Source organism: Euprymna scolopes, chromosome 12 (assembly GCF_053919585.1).
Source record: "Euprymna scolopes isolate OS-2025 chromosome 12, ASM5391958v1, whole genome shotgun sequence".
Taxonomy (NCBI): Eukaryota; Metazoa; Mollusca; class Cephalopoda; order Sepiida; family Sepiolidae; genus Euprymna; species Euprymna scolopes.
The window spans coordinates 47,344,665-47,360,333 of record NC_136493.1 but is presented as its reverse complement, the minus strand read 5'-3'; the positions used below and the strand labels follow the sequence as shown (position 1 = coordinate 47,360,333).

Here is a 15,669-nt window from a genome sequence, read left to right as displayed (position 1 = left end):
GAAATTTTAGATATAGGTTCTTTGGACATGGATCTAACTTAATAACTTGATTTGAGCCCAAAACAATAAATGTTAAGAGGTCATAATACGGGTCAAAGTTTAAAAAAAAAAGATTGACCACTTTGTTTTTTGTTTGTTTAACATACACCTCCAAATACCAGGGCAACGCCGGGCTGAAATGCTAGTTATAATAAAAATTAAAAAAATAAAAAGAATGAACTATATTAATTAAAAAACATTAGAAACTGAAAATTTTGGACGCTAAACTTACTTGTATTTAATTTGTCTTTATGGAGAAGTAAGCAAATAGCAAGTTTTTAGGGGTTTTTTTTTTTAAATAAAAATGAAAGTTATAAAAAGATTTGTATCTTGTGATACTACACTTCATCTTTATAAAAATAAAAGTTATAAAACATATGTGAATAAAATATATTTTTTTAAATCTCGATTGCTTATACTTGTGATTGTATTATGCATGAAAATTGCCTCGCTCTAGAAGGATTTCTCCTTCATTGACCACCTACATACATCGCATTTTAAATAAATATTGAATTGTATTAAAAACGCACAAAGAAAGATAAAAAAAAAAAAAAAAAAAAAAAAAACACACACACTGTACATAAAAATTAATCTTGGTCGCAAAAATCCGAACAAGTCAGTTATTTTATATTTGTTTCTGCTATTAAAAAGTTTGGTTATAATAATTTTATTTAAATTTTTTTTAAATTATGTATTTTTTAATTGACATCATCCGAAATTCTCAGTTATAACATCGGTTTATTTATTTATTTGGTATTATTTCACGACCTGCCCCAGCATAGTATAAACACCCCCAACTACCCCCTGTTAAGAACGGTTTCCAGAATAAACACCTCCCAACCTCCCTATGTTAAGAACGGCTTTTGTGGTTGGGGGTGTTTATTCCGAAAACTGTTCTTAACATAGGGAGGTTGGAGTGTTTACAATATGCTGGGGCACGTCGGAAAAATTTACCATTTATTTATTTATATTATTATTAATATTATTATTATTATTATTATTATTAATAGTTTTATTAAAAGTTCTGTAAATATATAAAAAGAACGTACTCAGAAAGACACCCATTTATTTAAATATATTTTGTTTAAATACATTCGTTTTATTACTTACATTAAAAAGTTTTGTGTAAATAGAAAAAAAAAATTTTTTTTTTTAATCCTTAAAAGTTTTGTAAATATTTAATATTAAAAAAATGTTTTGTAAATATATATTTTTTCTTTTAAATCTTTAAAAGCTTTGTAAATATAATTTTTTAAAAAATCTTGCTTGCGAACATTCGACCATGTCTGCTATTTGACATGTTCACAAACAACCAACGGCAATGTCAAGGTCGAACAACCGGTGTCACTTGAAATGTTCGCCAATCTTTCTTTGTCTTCTGCTACGGGGTATCTAATCTTTACTTGATCCAGTGAAAGTACAGAATAGTTACAAAATATCTCCCTCATACAGTTAAGAATCGTTTTCTGAATAATAACGTTATTATTTCAGCACAGTGCAGAAACTGCAGAAGTACCAAAACTAATAGGTACTTCTGCATTTCTCAGCCTGCGATTTCCACAAAGTTACTCGAGTGTGCCCGGCAGATGACAAGAAAACCCAGAAACAATCAACATGCAGTTTTCTGGATATTAAAACATTTTTTCTAATGCATTACTTAATAAATTTCAGTGGTCGTCACCATTCTTAACATGGGGAGGGAAGTGTAACAATTTGTGGTTTTTTAATAAGGCTCGCCCGGCCATTTCCAGTTATTCCCGTCATCTACCGGGCACACCCAAGTAACTTTGTAGAAATCGTTAGTCAATAAATGATGCACAAGTACCAAAAGTAATCGATATGAAAAATAGTCTTTGTTTGGAAATGTTTTGTTGGTCCCCTGACAAAAGGAGGGTAGACCTGTTAATTCACCCTTGTCTGTTCATCTGACCGTCTGTCCGCACTTTTCTCAATAACTACGCCTTGGAATTTTTGGAAATTTTGCACAAACATTAAACATGATACGAGTAAAAAAGTAACAGAACGGATTTCCCGGGAAAACTGGTTGCCCCCCCCCTCCTCATCCTAGGGGTGCCTTCCGGGTTAAAATGGCTAAAATTGGCACTTTTGTGCTTATTAAAAAAAAAAAAAAAATGATGCCTTGGATTTTTATAAAACTTTCTGAAAAGTTGTAACTAACTGATTTCTATATAATTTTATTTGTCTATACCTTGCAATAACTCCCGGGTGTGCCCCAGGGGCTCTTTTATGGCTAATAAAAATGCTCCATTTTTGGGACTATTTTACCATATTTGTCCAAAAGTTTCTGTGTATGTCTATTTAGCAGTTCTGCATAGCACTGAACTCAAATTTAAATATGTTAAGGCCTAAAACTACACCGTTTGTTCATTTTTACCAGGATTTGATGTCCCCTGAGGACTTTTGGGGCTAAGTGTATGTGTGGAGGGGGGGGGGGCAATGTTGAACTTAGTCATTTTTTTTTATGCTTCATTCACTGTGCACTCACAGGACACCACGCATCACTTGTTTTTTTTATTACAAATACTTAAATGTTTATTGTTAGGTGAAAGTTCCAAATCGCTAACTCCCTCTTCACCATGTAAAAAACTATTTTCTAAAGAAAAAAAATTACATTGTTTAGAAAGCCATTTTTAGCAGGGGAATGGGGGTAAGGTTCACGTTATCGCAAAGGAAGACAATCATTAATCAGAAAGGACCATAGGAATTTATCACCATCGTTTGGGAAGCTAAAATCGAAATTAAAAAAGAACAATCTTGACTATGAGCACAATTTCATAGCAAAAAAGATGGGGAGCATAACAAACGAAAAAAAAAAAACACAGCATTTTTTTTTGTTTTTGACTTGAGAGTCGCCACTTATCAAGCGCCGAAGGCCACTCGAGGATAAGGGTTAATGGATGTAAGGTGGTAGTGTAGTTATCGTTAACGGTTGAATTGGTTAGAATTTGATTATTTATGGGGACAGCTCCACAAGAACTTATTTACATTGAATTTGAAGACTACCATGTTGTATTCAACCAAGAAAAAAAAGACAGCAGAACAGTGTTCTACAGACGGGCAGTTGTGGAAAAGAAGCTTAGTTTAGATTTAGGTACAGATAGGTGGGGGGGGCGGGAATTGTTTATAATGGTTGTAACTAGTCGAGTTTTTTTTTTTGTGAAAGTTTGGCAAGGGGGGACCATAGATTGGAGTTCAGTCGAGCACTTATCATGAAAATAAAATAAAATAAAAATAAAATCCGGGGCAGGTTAGTGTAGGCTTCTTTCCCCCCATCCCACCCAATCCTTTTTCAGAGTAAACCTCATACTGTTTTTTACTTTGTTTAGCACGGAAAATAAGTCAATCTCTAGGTGGGAGTGGAACTTAAGTGGGAGCAAAAGAAACATGAGTGGAATTTGGGAGTGGATGGTCTCTTTCCTAGATATTACACTTTACACGAAGGCCAGGTAGTACAGAGGTAGTAATTGTTTGTAGAAACTGATAGTCTTTATAAAAATTTAAAGGTCACCTGGTCTAGTTTCGGTCTGTATATAAACGTGTGGGTGGGTATATTGTTATTTGTGTGACATCATTGTACGTCTGCCAATCAGGTCACAACACAAACAATCGTCAATTAATTCAACTTACAGCTGTTTTCACCTCAAAACATATGTTGTTGCATGTTCCAAATACGGTCAGTCGGTCAACTAGCCGTATGGATTGATATGGTGAGCATAGCGAAGACACAGAGGATCATTTGATTGGAATACAGAATAATTACCAACAGCAATGAACACTATGGTAAACAAACAACAACAACAAAAAATCGTACATTATAGTTTTAAGTGTTGAGAGCGTTTTTTAATGCACTAAAAAAAAAAAAAAAAAAAAAGAAAAGAAAACGACCTCTAAAAATTGGGCAAAACTGCAGTGTTGTTAACAATTGAGAAATCGGGTTTGTATTACTATACACACAGATTCGAAAAAGTTACAAAAAAAAATAAATAAATAAAAAATAAATGTTTTCAAAGGCAAGATAAGTTACTTTTCTAACTAACTGGATAATGTTTTTAGTGTTTTTATTTAATGTAACATGTTTATTCAGCTCGGACAACATAGTAACTTATCTTGCCTTTGATAACATTTATTTGTTATATACGATATCTTTTAGTTTATTAAAATTATTAGATAAAAAGTACAGAACAGTTCATTACAAAATACTCTCTCCCCACATGTTAAGAATGGGTTTCGGTTCTTATCCAAAATTCAACCTAATTAAAGAAAAACAAAAATACAGAAAAAATCTTTATGGTGTATGTACAATGTCATATTCCAAAATTCACATAAATTGATCAAGTAATTTTTTTAAGAGAAAATCATTTTGTTGCCATTTCTAGCGATTAATAGTATATCGTAACCATTACAAGGCTGATTTGAAAATTTCAGTAGTTCGAATTGAGTTGTCCTCTTAATTTATTATATATGGCGGATCAAGACAACGTTCTGGCTTCCTCAAAAACATGACTTTCTTAGTTTTAAAAAAACTATTTGATCAATTTACGTGTTTTTTTTTTTTTGTTGTTGTTGTTTTTATGTAAATATGACATATTCGTTCCGTGACAGGTATGTACATTATAAAGATGGGTTTGTTATAGGCACCGCCAAAACTGGGGGGGCAGGTCAGTACTTTTTGACGGACCGTCTTTTTAAAAAACTACCAAAAATCAGGTAATTATCCAATCAATACGAAATTTTCAGCGATTATTTAGAGAAGAATGAATTTTATAACAGTGCACTTATTTTTCATAAACAATATTTATATATATATATATTTGTTTTTTGCTCACAACCCTCCCCCCTTTGTTTTGCGGGGATTCCAAATATGCTTAAAATAATCATCTGAAACTGAACAAAACATATTATGTTGTTGTATAGATCAAAAAAAAAAATACTTGTTTGCATACCTTATTTTGATGTCTGAATATCAAAACTTCGATTGTGTTTAATTATCCCGCTTTTGAGTTTTGAAGTGTGAAATTCGGTGAATATGTTATGTAAAATAATTAATTTAAGTTAAGCAAAACAAAAAGAAGTTTTTTTTAATATTTATACGAAAAAAGCCATTTTAAAATCTTTAATAAATGAATAATTTCTTTTTAGCGAGCCGAATAATGCATGACCATTATTAAACAGGGCATGCTTTGAAGAATCAATACAAAAAAAAATTTGATAAATATTGTGCCCTTTGTGTTAAAATTATCGGGTTTGTATTACTGTACACATAGATTCGAAAAAGTTGTCAAAAAACAAATATATAACAAATAAATGTTATCAAAGGCAAGATAAGTTACTTTTCTGCCTAACTGGATATATTTTTTGTGTTTTTATTCAATGCAACATATTTATTCAGCTCGAAAAACATACAGTGTTTACCGATGTATTCGAAAATTCAAGATGGCGTCTCACACCCTCTTTAACACTGTAAGTTTGGAAAAAGGTGTTATAAATAAAAAACTATACAAAATACTATTAAAAACCCGCCGAATATATGTCAACCTATGTCACAGTAACATATATTGAGTGAGTTTTTAACAGTATTTTATCCGGTTTTTTATTTATAACATCTTTTCCCACACTTACAGTGTTAAAGAGAGAATCAGACGCCATCTTGAATGTTCCAATACATCGGTAAACACTGTATGGTTTTCGAGCTGAATAAACATGTTACATTGAATAAAAACACGAAAAATATATCCAGTTTGGTAGAAAAGTAACTTATCTTGCCTTTGATAACATTTATTTGTTATATATTTGTTTTTTGACAACTTTTTCGAATCTATGTGTACAGTAATACAAATCCAAAATATCATTATTTTTTCGATCAAGTTTGGAAACGTTTGGCGTTTTTCGATTACGGTGGACCAAACGCGCTGAAATAGTTTTTTTTTATTCTGCTTTAAATTGCCCCCCTCCCCATTTTGGAGAGCCTGGCCCCCACACACATACACATTAAAAACCAAACTCATACAAATAGTCACCCATCTGATACTGGCCAGCCTCAGCGTTAATAATACATTGAAATTTTCGTCACTGAAAAATAAGGGTTTTTTTTTTTTGGCTTTTTGGTCTTCCGTAGTTTGCTTTTTATCAAGCACAAATGTAAACAGTAATCAAATCGACTCGAAGTAACTGGCTACCTATATGAATAAGTGGAATTATTTGAAATCCAGGTACTTATAATATTTTTGCATATTCTCATAGAAAATCACCCTAAATCTTAGTTAGACAAGAAATAAACAAATTAATTCTTTCAAAAACCTTCTTTTTTTTTTTTTTTTAACTATTTATATACGTTTTTGTGCAAAACAAAAAACGCCAATTGTTAACTTTTGGGGAAAATTTAACATTTAAAATTTAATTAAAAATAGTAGAAAAAGTTTTACATTATTCTGCTTTCTATATCATAAAATTTAGGGTTTTATCTTTCTGGAAAAAAAAAGTTACTCAGAAATAATGGATTTTAATAAATGTAATTTCGTTTTAAAAAACAACAACAACTTGATTTTTCGGCCATTTTTGGCGGTGTCTAGTTTTATAATTAAAATTCACAGAGGTACGAAAAAGTCGTCAAAAAAAAAAATATATATATATATATATATATATATATATATATATATAAAAATGTAATTTTGGTTTGTTAAAAGTGAATAAAACCATATTTCTACGTTACCAATTTAATTGAAATTTTCAGAAAATCTATCTGTAAAGTCAATGAATGTTTGCATGTTATTAAAATAATTTTACATTGCGAATTATAAAAATATTTATTAAAATATAAATATTTTTCGAAGTCATTTCTGCGAGACTGCCCAATAATATTTCTGGTAACTTCCGTTTCAACTACTCTCGAATTACAAGTAAAAAAAAAAAGTTACTCATGCAGACAGTGATCCGTGCTGAAATAATAACGTTATTATTAAAAAAGACATTCTTAACATGGGGAAGGGAGGGTGTTTTGTACCTATTCTGTACTTTAACCTTACAATTGAATAAAAACATAAAACTTTAATTAAACGCGGAAATACGATTTAAAAAATAGCGCGAATCACTCTCTGCATTAGCACAAAAAAAAAATCCCATATTTTAAAAATTTAAATTAATTTATGTACTTACCAATTTTAAAATTTTAAATACCTTTATTTATGTTAAGGCTTTTCACTCATGAAACATTACGTTTTAATTGTTTAGTTTCTTTTCACGGCATTGTTTACATAAAAAGTTTCATTTTTACGACATGCCTCAACGTATTATAAACACCCTAACCTTCCCATGTTAAAAAAAAACACGCCCTTCCATAAACCTCAAAAGCCGTTCTTAATATGGAGAGATTGGGGGGGGGGGGTTCATTCCGAAAGCCGTTTTAACATATGGAAGCTAAGGTGTTTATAATATGCTTGCTATCTATTATTTATTGTAAAAATTGCTTGAAATTTATTTTTTGACAAAAAAAAAATTAAAATTTGGTACTCCTTGGGCGTTGAGTTCCATAGCGACCAGCAGAAAAAAATAATAGTCGCTCCCTTAGTCCCCCACCCCACCCCGCACATAACATCTTTTATTTACTGACATTGCCGTAACTAAATGATTATTTGTCACATTTACAAACATTTATTTATTTTGAAAAAAAGCTTTAGTTTTTATGAATATTAAAAGAAAAATGGGTACTCATGCAGAGAGTGATCCGTGTTGAAATAATAACGTTATTATTTAAAAGGCCATTCTTAACATGGGGAGGGGAGGGTGTTTTGTACCTATTCTGTACTTTAACCTTGCAACTGAATAAAAAAACCCATAAAACTTTAATTAAACGTGGAAATACGATTTAAAAAATAGCGCGGATCACTCTCTGTATTAGCACCGAAAAATGTTACTAAACATTTATTAATAATTTCTCACTTTTACAAACATTTGATTTTAAATTTCTTTTTAAATGATGACTTTTTTTTTTTAATAGTATTTGCGGATGGGTATGTTGACAACCCCCCCCCCCAATGGTGTTTATTCCGAAATCTGTTGTTAACATGGAGAGGTTGAGGGTGTTTATTCTGAAAGCCATTCTTAACATTTGTGGAGGTGGACCTAATGTAAAAAAAAAAATAAATAAATAAAAAAAAAAAAACTAAATCATTTACTGATAACTTCTCACTTTTACAAATATTTTTTAATTTACATGTGCGGATGAACAAATTGTTGAATAGTGCGAAAACAAAACGTTTTTGTAATAAACTTCGGGATAGTTTTTTGGGTAAATATTTACATTTAGGTCCACCTCCACAATTTTCTTTTTTAAATGACGACTTTTATTGATAAATAAATTTACTTCTTCGCAACTTTCATTGATAAATAAATCTACTTCTCTGCAACGGGCACTGAACCCCTCCCCTTTTTTTAATAGTATTTTTGGGTGGGTATGCTAACAACAAATATCAGTTAAATTTTGCAAATAGCCCCCCCTCCAAAAGTGGTGTTTATTCCGGAAGCTGTTCTTACGATGAGGATGTTGGGGTGATTATAAGGTGGACCTAATCTAAAAATAAAACCAAAGAATAAGACAAGTTTTTTAAATGATTAAAATAATTTCTCACTTTTACAAACATTTTTACATGCGCACATAAGCAACTATTTTTTTTTATTAACTTTTTTTTACTTTTTTTATCTAAAAATTATTAAATTTCAATGAATAGAATAATAAATCATTTATCATTAATATGTGTTTTTGGTTTTGTGTTGAATGAAACTTTTTTTTTTCATTACAACAATAATGAACCAATTTAAATCTTCCAGCATGCGTTTAAGGGTTACGAAATTATCAATAAATCGTTTAGTTACTAAGCCAACCTCAATAAATAAAAAAATGTTACGTGTGCATGCATTAGCCTTGACTGGGGGGGGGGTCTAAGGGAGCGACCATTAAATAATTATGCTGGTTGCCATGGACCTCAACGCCCAAGGAGTACATAAAGTGGCACTTATGTTATCGTGCTATTTTTTAAAATAGTATTTTCATGTTAAATTCAAATTTTACAAAATCTTTTTCTTTTATTAATTTGTTAGGTGAAAGTACAGATAACCCGGTCGGTTTCTAATGCGTGGAAAATCTAGCCCCCCCCCCACAAAAAAAAAGGGTTACTCTGGATAGTAACAAAAAATTAAAATTGCCTCAGTCTCGAAAGATTTCTTCTCTACTGAACGAGGAAAAAAAACGGTGAAGTGTAGTTCACCTGTTTCTCTCTTCCTCTCTTAATATCTCTCTCTATCCATCTCTCCCTTTCCCTCTCTCAATCTATCTTTCTCTCTATATCACCCTCTCCATCTCTCTTTGAGCCCCTTTCTCTCTCTAACTCCCTCTATCTCTCTCCTTTCCTCTGTCTCATCCCTCTGTTTCTAACTCTCCCCCTCTCTCTTTATCTATCAATCCCTTTATCTCTCTATCTCCTTCTCTTTCTCTATTTTCATCTCACTTTCTCTTTTCTATCTATATATCTTCCTCTCTATCTGTCCATCTCTAATCCCTCATCCTATTTTAGTCTCCTAAATTAATTACAGTGAATAAGGCATTGTCAAAACATGGATAAATCCTATTTTAGTCACCTAATTTACTGACTGTGAGAATAGAAGTTATTTGGAAATTACTGCTACCTTGAACAGCACCAGAAGTAACTGGTAAAACCTTTCTAATTAAATTGATTTTGGCAGCCATTTGGTAACAAAATGACATAGCCTTAGCCCTTGCTGCATGAGGAATATCTGCGACCTTGCTGCCAAGTAGAAGAATTATTTATTCTACTTTAAAACATTCGATTTTTCAAAAATCTCATGTTCGACATCTCCAAAATATCCAATATGGGGAAAAATATTGCAGAAATGCAAACTTATTGTTTAGGATGAATGCACAATGGTACGCAAAAAATCACTTGAGGCTCTTGGTTGATCCTTGCAAGATTTGCGTGGCAATGTCAGACCATTTGGGAATGCAGTAATATTGCTTGCAGAAGATTTCAGACAAATGTTACCTGTTATTCTTCAATCAACATCAGCAGATGAAATAAATGCTTGCCTCAAATACTCTACTTTTTTTGTTCCATGTGAAGACATTAAACTTAACTCAAAATATGCATGTCCAGTTGCAGACTGTTCGATCCGCACAAAAATTTTTGCATCACTTGTGGGAAATTGGGTACGAAAAAGTGCCAGCTGATCAGAGTTAAGAGCAAAATTCTTTGACTTTTAACTTCTGTAATTTCTGTAATTTTATTTCATCAAAAGAATAGTTAGTTTAAAAGGTTTTTGCAGATATTCAAATTATAAGAATTCCACTTGACTGAGTGAATGAGCTATTCTTGCAGGTCAATACAAAGATGCCCATGAAAATAATGCTATTATTCAATGTAAAATTCCAAGTGAGGTAATCAAATACAAATCCATCGACACTGTTGTGAAAGCAGATAAAGTGGTTAATTATCCAACAGCTATATTTGCCAGGGATGCCACCGCATGTATTGCAACTGAAATTTGATGTACTAATTATCATGTTGTGAAATATAAACCAATCCAAGCTTTGTTTTTTCACATGGACAATTTATGTTACATATTCAAGAGTTACCAAACCAGAAATTCTCTATATCAGCTAAGAAAATGGAACAACAAAAACTGTGTACCCATGCAAAATGGAAAATTAAACCTATAAGAAACATGCTTTTTCTCATTTTGGAACTTTTTCCATTGCGCCAACTTGAGCCACAGCAACGCGTGGCAGGGTACAGCTAGTGTATATATATATATATATATATATATATATATATATAACAAATAAATGTAATCAAAAGCCAAGTTACTTTTCTACCTAACTGAAAGTTTTTAGTGTTTTTATTTAATGTAAAATGTTTATTCGGTTCAGAAAACAAGTAATGTTGAACGCTACTGAGTGTTTATACTGGGTTGTTGTAAAAAAAAAAAAAAAAATACCAACAATTTTATCGGTTAAAAAAAAAAATTATTATATCACCCGCAAATATAACATGTTGAAATTATTTCAGAATTTGTTAACGTTATTCGTGCGACTTATCGCCACGCCACACTGAAACCAAAAATGGTTGAGCACTTAATGCTTTATTTTGGTTAATTTTATGCTGAAAAGATAGTAAACTAAATTACTTACGTAACCACTAACTCTACGGCCGAGTGCCAAGATCTCCACCCCAAAAGAAAAAGAAAACAATTGTAAAACTACATATAATCATCGAAGTTTAGCGATGTAAACCTATTATTTCGGTCGCCATGTTGTTTCTCGTGTGTCCGTAAGAAGACATACCGTCATCGAAATTTCTTTTGATTTTTTTTACAATAGACAACACAATTAAAAGTGGTGATATAAGACAGAAATGGGTACTTATGCACTTATTGATCCGTGCTGACTGAAATAATAACGTTATTATTTAGAAAGCCATTTTTAACATAAGAGAGGAAGATGTTTTGTAACTATTCTGTACTTTCACCTAACAATTTAATAATAATAATAATAATAAAAGATATCGTAAAACTTTAATTTAACCTGAAAATACTATTTAAAATAGCGCGGTTCAATAAGTGCACGACTCACGAGCACCAATAAATCTTATCAAAGACGAAATAATTTACTATTCTTACCTAACTGGATAAAATTTTAGCATTTTAACTCATTTTAAAGCGTTTATTCAGTTTGAAAAACAAGTAGTGTCGAGGGTTACGTTAGAACAATAAAAATGGCGGATTTGAGACGATCAGTGATCGTCACGATCACATCTTTGGAAACTCGGTAATTGCTCAAAAATAGAAAATTAGACAAAATACAGGTAGAAACTAACACAATAACTATTAGTGCGACATGCCAGAAATTCCAGAAAACATATTTCAATTTCCACACATTAAAAGACAAGTCGTGAGTAAATTTAATTTTACTTCGTTTGGCTATAAATTGTTTTTTTATTTTTTACGATTACTCGATTGTTAACTATACTGCAATTGGTGCTTGTGCAATTTATGGACCGTACCAATTTTAAGATGGGATTTTCAATTTAAATTCATTTTTTCTAGATATTTTGTTCATGAAATTGTTAGATGAACGTATACAATAGTCAAAAAAAGCCCTCTCCTGTTCCATGTTAAGAATGGCTTTCTAAATAATAACATTATTTCAGCAAAATGAAAATACTAATTCAATTTTTTAAATAAAATATTGCTAAAATGATGCATCTCTTATCGAGATGAAAATATAGCACTGTTGACATAACCGAAATTAATGCAAAAATAAAATAAGTGTAACAGTATTACTGTTAACACTTATTTGGATTATTGGCTTGGGATTGTTTATTTTATTTAAAAAAATAATTATTGTTATTATTTGTATATTTCATTGAGTTGCATTAGTGTATGATCAGAAGTGCATGGAAAAAGTAATAATTTTATTTTTTAGATTCGAAAATACTATAAAGAAACAAAAAAACGAAAGTAAAAAAATCATAACATTAAAACATTACGTGTTCAGTGGCAATACGGCTAGGAATGAGTGTTGTTGTGCACTTTGTGGTGACACTCACGAACAATCTCCAAAATTTAAAAATAAATTATTATAGCATCCAATAAATCGTTAAAGGAACATCGATTACCTTTTATCTCCTCTGGATAAATTGCCTCCAAGGCTTCGATTTCGTCCTTCTGTTCTTCTTTATAATTCGTCATTTTTTGTATTTTTAATTCAATTCATTAAAGTTTGAAATAGAAATGCGCCATCTTGTTTTTTAGATTTTTTTTGCACGTGTCCGTCAACTTCCGGTACCTACTTTCGGCAGGCTTACTTCCGGTAAAGGGGAAAAATAAGTGATTGTTTGATTGGTTAATGCTCTTTGTGATATGTGCTGTTAACGAATCAGAAATTGTTTTACATTTATTGCTTGATTCGATCTTCAAAGAACGGTGGACATAGAAGAAACAGAATTATTGTTTGTAAAAAATTGTTTTCTAAATATTTTCAAATATGTCTAGACAAAGTAACAGAGCAGGCGATCCTCGTAAAGTTGTAAGTTTTTGTAATCCAGAATAATTTTTTTTATTTAATGTCAGCTGTTTATATTATTTGATTCTTCTTCAGATTAAAAGCGTTTCTGTATCAACAACTTAAAATAGGCTGACCGTCTGCTATTAAGTTATTTATTTTTAATGCGATGCTATAATTAACAATTATTTATTTAGGAATTAAATTGATAAATTTAAATTAAGGGTTATTTTTACGATTACCGTTTCCATTTCACTTCCGGTTGCTTCTTCGTTTTTAAGCGATTTTTATGGTATCTTTTGTTTATTAAATTGTTAGGTGAATGTACAGGAAGCCACCTCCCATGGCAAGTAGGGCTTTTCTAAATAACGTTATTATTCAGAAAAAATCTTAACATGGGGGAGAGCTAACCGGAAGTGAAGTGGAAGCAATAATCGTAAAAATAGCAAAATTGTTATATGAATTATAAATTTATAAAAGATTTGTATCAGGATTTTTTTTGTTTGTTTGTTTGTTTTTAATTTTGGTACTTTTGCAGAGAAGGTACCCATATCTTTTTTTAATCGTTAGGTGAAAGTACAGAATAGTTACAAAACACCTTCCCCTCCCCATGCTAGAAATGGATTTCAAAATAATGTTATTATTTTAACAGGGTATCTTTACTGCATAAGTACCATTTTGTTTTTGTTTGTTTTTTGTTGTTTGTTTTGTTGGTACTCATGCAGAGAGTGATCCGTGTTGAAATAATAACGTTATTATTTAAAAAGCCATTCTTAACATGGGGAGGGGAGGGTGTTTTGTACCTATTCTGTACTTTAATCTTACAATTGAATAAAAAACATATCATAAAACTTTAATTAAACGTGGAAATACGATTTAAAAAATAGCGCGGATCACTCTCTGCATTAGCACGGTTTTGTTTGTTTTTTTTCATTTGGTATTCACTTTTAAAATAAATACTGAAAAGAAACGCAAATATTATTTTGCAGCTAGCTGTATACTCGAGAAGTTAACAGAAAAATAATTTAAAACATATCCAAAGTCGCATTCAATTCCAAGATACTGTTAGAAATTTCTTTCCTACCCACTCAATTTTCCTCCCTGCAGAAGCAAATGAATTCCACAAACAAAGCCATACCTTTAAACTCAAATTTCATTTACAATATAACAGCAATGAAAGTTCTTTGGTTCTGGTAAGTCCTTTGCAAAAACGGTGGCCGAATTTGCTTCCATACACATGGAGCCTTTAGTTAGAATTCCTTTGTTGGAATGTTAGTTAATTGTTCCTTTGGAAGGATCCATGTTGTACATGGAGAACACGGCGGGAATGATGGCGCCTATATTCAGGCATAAAGTGAGTCCCTTAGGACTCATGAAGAAATAAGATAAGTTCTAATAATCAGATAATAACATGCCGAACGGTAGTAGAATGTCCTCCTTGGTTTGAATAGGTTCAGCAAATTGGTTGTCTCTGTTTGTAGAGTTGAGTTCTTCATTCATCGACTGTTTGGTGTCCATGAAGGAATTATCTTGGCTCCCTCGACAGAGGTGCCGCTGGGTTGAGTCTATCCCGTTCCGTGTTTTTTCTTAGACTGAAAAATAAGCATGAATACAAAAAGGGTACCAAGTACAAAATCACCTGACACATTCAAATTTAAACCAATCACAGACCGGCTAGCAAACCATGTAGGCGGCCTAAAAGAAACATGGCGGTTGAATATGGAATTTCTCACAATACACAGTTCAGCCGGGAGGGCTTTCTTTCAGTCCCAAAGCCACCAGTGGAGACCATTTTTGAGATTACTTTTCCCTGTTGGGTGAGATATGGTCTTGATGATGTGCAGTTCTAGGAGCTTCACTCTCCCAGGCTTTTCTCCCTGAGGGAATGCTAACTGGCATTTTTTTTTTTTTTTTTGTGGGGTTAGAATGCTCATCCTCTTCAAATCTTGTGTCATCGTATTATCTTGCCGGGATATACAACACTTTCACTTCATCTTTGTTCCAATTTACTTGCCTCTTCCCCGATGAGAGCAGAGTTAGACACAAGGTCATTATTTTACTCAAAGGTGGGGAAGGGGGAGTGAGGCTCCCCAAAAAGGGAGACTCTGGATGGAAGCAAAAGAAAAAATTGCCTCCGTCTAAAAGGATTTCTCGATCACTGACTAAGGACAAAAAAAGATGAAGTGTTGTATCAGAACAGATATTACACTTTGCTCCTAGCCAAAATAACAAGGAAAACAAAAACTTTTTAACCCTTGTTACCACCTCCCAAAACGAGGTTGGATATTGTGAGGTAAAAACGGTAATCTATATATCTATAAAAGTGAACGTGTCTGTCTGTTTTTTTTTTTATTTTACTTTTGTTAGTTTGAAGAGATCAAGGGGCTCCTTCCTGGGGCTAACACCTGATTCTATTATAGTTTAAATTTATATCCGAGGGCTCTTTTAAGAATAGACACTGTTCCCTTTATGGCTGCTATCTGTATTCCCTTATAGCTTGGTTTTCCAGGTATTGCTTCTAAGTATTTTTGAAGGTTCTT

General features: G+C 31.9%; 2 protein-coding genes across 3 annotated transcripts in view; one reads left to right on the top strand and one right to left on the bottom strand.

Annotated features, from left to right (window-relative positions):
• The window catches only part of LOC145291272 (RWD domain-containing protein 1-like), a 49,230-nt gene extending 36,325 nt beyond the window's left edge, over nucleotides 1-12,905 (bottom strand). Inside the window, exon 1 of the mRNA XM_080136898.1 lies at nucleotides 12,744-12,905. Within this exon, the coding sequence (XP_079993024.1) occupies nucleotides 12,744-12,816 (73 nt within the window). The 5' untranslated portion in view covers nucleotides 12,817-12,905. The remainder of the gene's footprint in view (nucleotides 1-12,743) is intronic.
• Nucleotides 3,683-15,669, top strand: part of LOC145291273 (trafficking protein particle complex subunit 3-like) — a 31,311-nt gene continuing 19,324 nt past the window's right edge. The window contains exon 1 of one of the 2 annotated variants that reach the window (XM_080136900.1): nucleotides 3,683-3,840. In XM_080136900.1, the coding sequence (XP_079993026.1) occupies nucleotides 3,829-3,840 (12 nt within the window). In that variant the 5' untranslated portion in view covers nucleotides 3,683-3,828. Of the gene's footprint in view, nucleotides 3,841-12,980; nucleotides 13,154-15,669 lie in introns of those variants that run through there. The other variant, XM_080136899.1, reaches the window with a different exon arrangement.